This window comes from Rutidosis leptorrhynchoides, chromosome 3, assembly GCF_046630445.1.
Source record: "Rutidosis leptorrhynchoides isolate AG116_Rl617_1_P2 chromosome 3, CSIRO_AGI_Rlap_v1, whole genome shotgun sequence".
Classification (NCBI taxonomy): Eukaryota; Viridiplantae; Streptophyta; class Magnoliopsida; order Asterales; family Asteraceae; genus Rutidosis; species Rutidosis leptorrhynchoides.
In genome coordinates, this window is record NC_092335.1 from 622,706,201 (window position 1) to 622,711,441 (window position 5,241).

At 39.6% G+C, this 5,241-nt stretch overlaps 1 protein-coding gene across 1 annotated transcript; it reads right to left on the minus strand.

Moving 5' to 3' along the window:
• Positions 1-1,269: 1,269 nt before the first annotated feature.
• Positions 1,270-4,840, minus strand: LOC139902297 (uncharacterized). The gene is made up of 6 exons (XM_071884937.1): positions 3,918-4,840; positions 3,683-3,831; positions 3,338-3,462; positions 2,136-3,119; positions 1,605-1,961; positions 1,270-1,281 (listed from the first exon to the last, which is right to left on the minus strand). Exons 1-6 carry the CDS (start codon positions 4,838-4,840, stop codon positions 1,270-1,272), a joined length of 2,550 nt encoding a protein of 849 aa, XP_071741038.1.
• Positions 4,841-5,241: the final 401 nt, after the last annotated feature.

The window sequence follows — 5,241 nt, forward strand, 5'->3', positions numbered from 1 at the left end:
AAAGGATTTACCGAACATTGTCCAGCATGCTCTCGACTGCAAAGTCATCGAGCAGTAATTTGGTGTAGCCATGGTTACCGCACGTGCGTATGAGCGAACCCTGTTCTGGAATGTTGTTCGCCAGGAGTTGTATGTACCCACCGTGATTCCTCCAAATATTGCTGAGGTACTCTCTTATGGAGCCAAAGAAAAATGTGAAGAAGCTTGTGCCCAACTTCAACAAATTCCGATCCCCCGTCTACAATTTCTCATCAATGATCCTACCATCTCTGCGCAGGAGATAATCAATGACAAACTCGACTGAGTTTGTTATGCTACCCAGGATGGATATTATTTATCCATGTTTGGGTGGCGTTTTGTGCTAGTGAGGGATGGGCCTTGCAATATTGGAGGTTTCGCATCCCTATATTATATTTTTATTTTATGTTTAAAGCAGAGTATGCATCTGATCGCTGCGTGCGAGGATGGCATACTCTCCTTAGTGTAGGGCAAACGTTCCAGCCAATGCCACCCCCTTTTTTACTTTTTATATTATCGTATATTAGGTCAAATTTTGGTACATGTCCCGCTTTTATGCTAAGTGGTTTGACTTTATATCTTCTAACTGTAATTCGTTAGCTTTGATTGAATATAATTCGATATCTCTTTTGGTTAAAGTGCAATCATTGCGTTTTTATGAAATCACTATGGCGGTTATAATGATTTGTTACAATTTTATGCATTCAATAACTCATGTTTAGAATAAATTCCATGAATTCATGACGGGAGCGACCCTTCATTCGTTTCACGATCTTTTTATTCTTGCGCTAACAATCCAATGTTTTACGCAAAAGTAAGCAAACCAATGCTTATAAGTTTATACTTAAGAATTTTATAAAAAAATTTATAAGTATATACGCATATACAATCCAATGCAATTTACCCGTACTATAGACAAATCAATGTCTACACTCAAGAGTCTTCCGGCCACGCCAATGTCCGGGTTATTTAAACAAGTAAACCAAACTTGTGTTTTATAGTCTAGACTGTGCAAGTCTCCGTCTTGCGCGGTGTACGAGCGTTTGAAACAAACCATTGTTTTACTACTATCACCATTAAAAATAGTATTAGTAACCAAACTAAACTATGCCACTTGGGACTCGGAGTGTGTCCCTGTGCAGCTTAAGGGGCATGCAATCAACAAATATAAAAATGTACAAGTTATTGGCTTAAATTGCATGATTCAATTTATTTCAAACATATCACTTGACCAACACTTAGTTGTCATGTTTACAATGGAAACTAAAAAAATTTACATAATAAAAACTTTAAACAGTTTATTTGGGGTGATCAATCCATCTGTAGTTTTTTCATATGTAGCACTGTTTCAGTATTTGCGCATGCCAGGTGCGTTTTATTGCTTTTCCATCTAAACTTGCTAGTAGATATGCCCCTGTATCGTTTACGCCAATAACCTTGTATGGTCCTTCCTATTTAGGTCCGAGTTTACCCGTGTCTTCTGCTCTGCTTGCTTCATTCTTTTACCATATCAAGTCATCCAATTGGAAAGATAATGGTTGTACGTGCTTATTATAGTAGCTTGTGATTCTTTGTTTGTTGATTGCTTCTTTTATGGCAGCCATTTCCCTGCGCTCTTCAACTAAGTTTAGATTTTCACGCAGTTCTTCGCTATTGCTACTTTCATCAAAGGAAGCTGTATGCATAGTTGGCACATTTATTTCAGTGGGTATTACAGCCTCAGACCCGTACACCAAACTAAAAGTTGTTTCATTGGTCGTGCCTTTTGGAGTTGTGCGATGCACCCATAGTACATTCGGCAGTTCATCTATCCAACCCTTTCGGCACGATCCAAGCCTTACTTTGATTCCTAACACGATATCCCGATTTGTGACCTCACACTGACCGTTCGCCTGGGGGTGTGCGACTGATGTGAATGTTTGCTTTATGTTCAGCTCTTGGCACTAATCGCTGAATGGATTACCTTCAAACTATGTACCATTGTCACTTACTATTTCATTTGGTATTCCAAACCGACAGACGATGTTTTCCCATACGAAATTTCGAATTTGCTTGCCCGAAATTGTTTTCAGCGGTTTGGCTTCTACCCACTTTGTAAAATAATCAATTGCCACTACCAGAAACTTCACACCTCCTAGTCCTACGGGAAATGGCCCCACTATGTCAATTGCCCATTTGCAGAATGGCCATAGAGATACGACCGGTATCATTGGATGTCGTGGAGCCTTGTTTACCGGCGCGTGAAGCTGACACGACTGACATTTGCATATCACTTCTGCGGCATCTCTGTACATTGATGGCCAATAGTATCCGAGCTGCATTATTTTTGACGCAACTATTTTGTGTCCCGAGTGCAAAGCGCACATTCCCTCGTGCACTTCCCGTATGATCGATTCTGCTTGAATTGGATTAAGACACCACAAATGAGGTCCCAGAAAAGATTTTCTGTATAGAATTCCTTTGTCTAACAAATACATTGGTGCTTTCATCTTAATCTTTCTTGCTTCTATTGAATCTATCGGCAATGTTCCTTTGTTCAGAAATTCTACTATCGGTGTCATCCAACTCTGCTCCTCTTCTTCAACTGCGGCAGATACACCGTCTATCTCGATGGATTTTACTTTCACTTCCTCGACCCAAATTTCTTTCTTAAAATGGCTGAATGTTAAGGCGGCTAACTTACTGAGCGTATCTGCCTTTTTATTTAATGTTCTTGAAACCTGAGTTATCTGAAATAAATCGAAGTCCACCGCGAGCTCTTGCACAAGTTTCAAGTACTTTTGCATCGATTCATCATGTGCTTCAAATATCCCGTTGAATTGGTTTGCAACTAACTGCGAATCGACATATACAGACAGCTCTTTTACCTCCAGATATTTTGCTACCCTCATTCCGGATAACAATGCTTCATACTCAACTTCATTGTTTGTTACAGGGAAGCTAAAGCGCAGCGCGAAGGTATATTCTTCTCCTTCTAGACTTTTAGGACTATTCCTGCCCCTGCGCCTTGTGGACCACAAGCCCCATCTGTGTGCATTTCCCACAGCTGCTCGGGCGGAGGTGAATTTCTTTTGATTCATGCGAGACTTCGATATCTCCGGCTATTTCAGCCAGATAATCTGTTAGGACTTGCCCTTTTACCGCACTTCTTGGTGAGAAGCTTATCTCATACTCACCCTATTCAATAGCCCATTTGGCCATGCGACCAGAATTTTCTGGTTTATATAGCACCTGCTCAACAAGTGTCAGCGAATGTAAACTTGCTAGAATTTATCAAGCAATTTGAAGTTTTTTGACAATACGTTGTTTTTTGTCATACCTTCTTTATTGGCTGGTCTGTTAGGACCATTATTGGATGCGCTTGGAAATATCTCCTTAAGCGTCTAGCCGTATGCACGAGCGCATAAACCAGTTTTTCAATTGCAGGGTAGTTCAAATCGCTTCCTGTTAAAGCTTTGCTATCAAAATATACAGGCATTTGTACCTGTCCGCATAGCATTATATATATATATATATATATATATATATATATATATATATATATATATATATATATATATATATATATATATATATATATATATATATATATATATATATATATATATATCTGATAAATGACTATTGAATAAGAAACAACTAGAATTTGATTTGAAGTGCGTACCTGTCCCCTGTTTGCTATCAATACTGAACTTATTGCTTCTTTTGATGCTGCTAAGTATAGTATCAATGTTTCTTCCGCAATCGGCGCAGTCATTGTCGGCAACTCTTTTAATAACTTTTTCATTTCCTGAAATGCCACTTTTGCTTCCTCTGTCCATTTGAAATCCGTTTTCTTTAAGCAGTTTTTTAATGTCCCGAAAAAGGGGAGCGATCGCTCTGCGGATTTTAATAAGAACCTTGTTAATGCCGCCAATTTACCCGTCAAACTTTGCACTTCTTTTTTATTTCTGGGTGACGACATATTTTCAATTGCCTCTATTTTCTTTGGATTTGCGCGTATCCCGCGCTCAGTTATTATATGACCAAGAAACTTTCCTTCCTCTTCTCCAAAACTGCACTTCGACGGGTTGAGCTTCATATTTATCTTTCTCAACGATGCAAACAATTCTAATATATCTTCCAACAAACCTTGTTCTGTTGTGCTTTTTATCACCAAATCATCAACATACGCTTCCAAATTTCTGCCAATCTGACCTTTGAAAGCCTTGTCTATTACACGCTGGTATGTTGCTCCCGCATTCTTTAGACCAAATGGCATCTTGGTATAGCAGTATATTCCCTGGCTTGTGTGAAAAGCAGTTTTATCCTCATCATCTGATGTCATCTGTATCTGATGGTATCCTTTGTACGCATCTAGAAAATATTTATATCGGAAGCCTGCCAGCGACTCGACTTTCCAGTCTATTTCGGGTAGAGGATAATTGTCTTTGGGATAGGCTTTGTTAATCTCCGTGAAGTCGACACACATACGCCACGACCCGTCAGGCTTTTTTACCAGCACCGGGTTTGCTACCCACGTTTGGTACCTTACCTTTCGTAATATATTTGCTTTGACCAACTTTTCAACCTCCGCTTTCAACCATTCGCTTCTTTTTGGTGCCATAACGAGTTTCTTTTGTCGTACTGGCGTCAGACTTGGATTTACATTAATTTTATGCTCAGCAATATCTCTTGATACGCCAGTCATGTCTGCTTCTTTCCATGCAAAGACATCCGTATTAGAAGCTAATATGTTACGAAGCTTAAACTTTGTCTCATCGGATAATCCACCTCCGATTTTGATTTTTTGCTCTGGATATCGCGGGTTTGCGATAATCATGCAGTTTCAAAACTGTTCTGCCTCGCTTGGCTGTTTTTCTGCTTGTTCTACAGCTGCAACATTTGCATCGTGTTTTTCTGACCTTATCGTTGCAATTCCTAATGGTGTTGGGAACTTGATAAGGCCATGCACTATGGAAGGGATAGCTCCCAGCTTTTGCAAAGTTGTACGTCCCAAAAGCGCATTATACTTTGAGTAAGACCTTACTACAGCAAATTCTATTATTATACTTCTTACCAACTCCTTGTTATCATCATCTACCAGATCTAGCTCTAATTCAATGATCCCAATTGGCCATGCAGACTCCCCAGAAAATCTCGATAATGCGGTGCTAGGAGCTATTAGCTTGGCTCGCACCGCTCCTGGCAGCAAGCGGAAACAATGTTCGTACATTATATCAA

What these genes read in the sequence shown, in the direction of transcription:
- LOC139902297 (XM_071884937.1), bottom strand. Translation starts at nt 4,840, where the DNA reads ATGATTATCGCAAACCCGCGATATCCAGAGCAAAAAATCAAAATCGGA. An exon ending in TGATAGCAAACAGGGGACAG is followed by an intron (nt 3,463 to 3,682) that starts GTACGCACTTCA and finishes AAGCTTTAACAG; the next exon opens with GAAGCGATTTGAACTACCCT. An exon ending in CAGACCAGCCAATAAAGAAG is followed by an intron (nt 3,120 to 3,337) that starts GTATGACAAAAA and finishes TGGCTGAAATAG; the next exon opens with CCGGAGATATCGAAGTCTCG.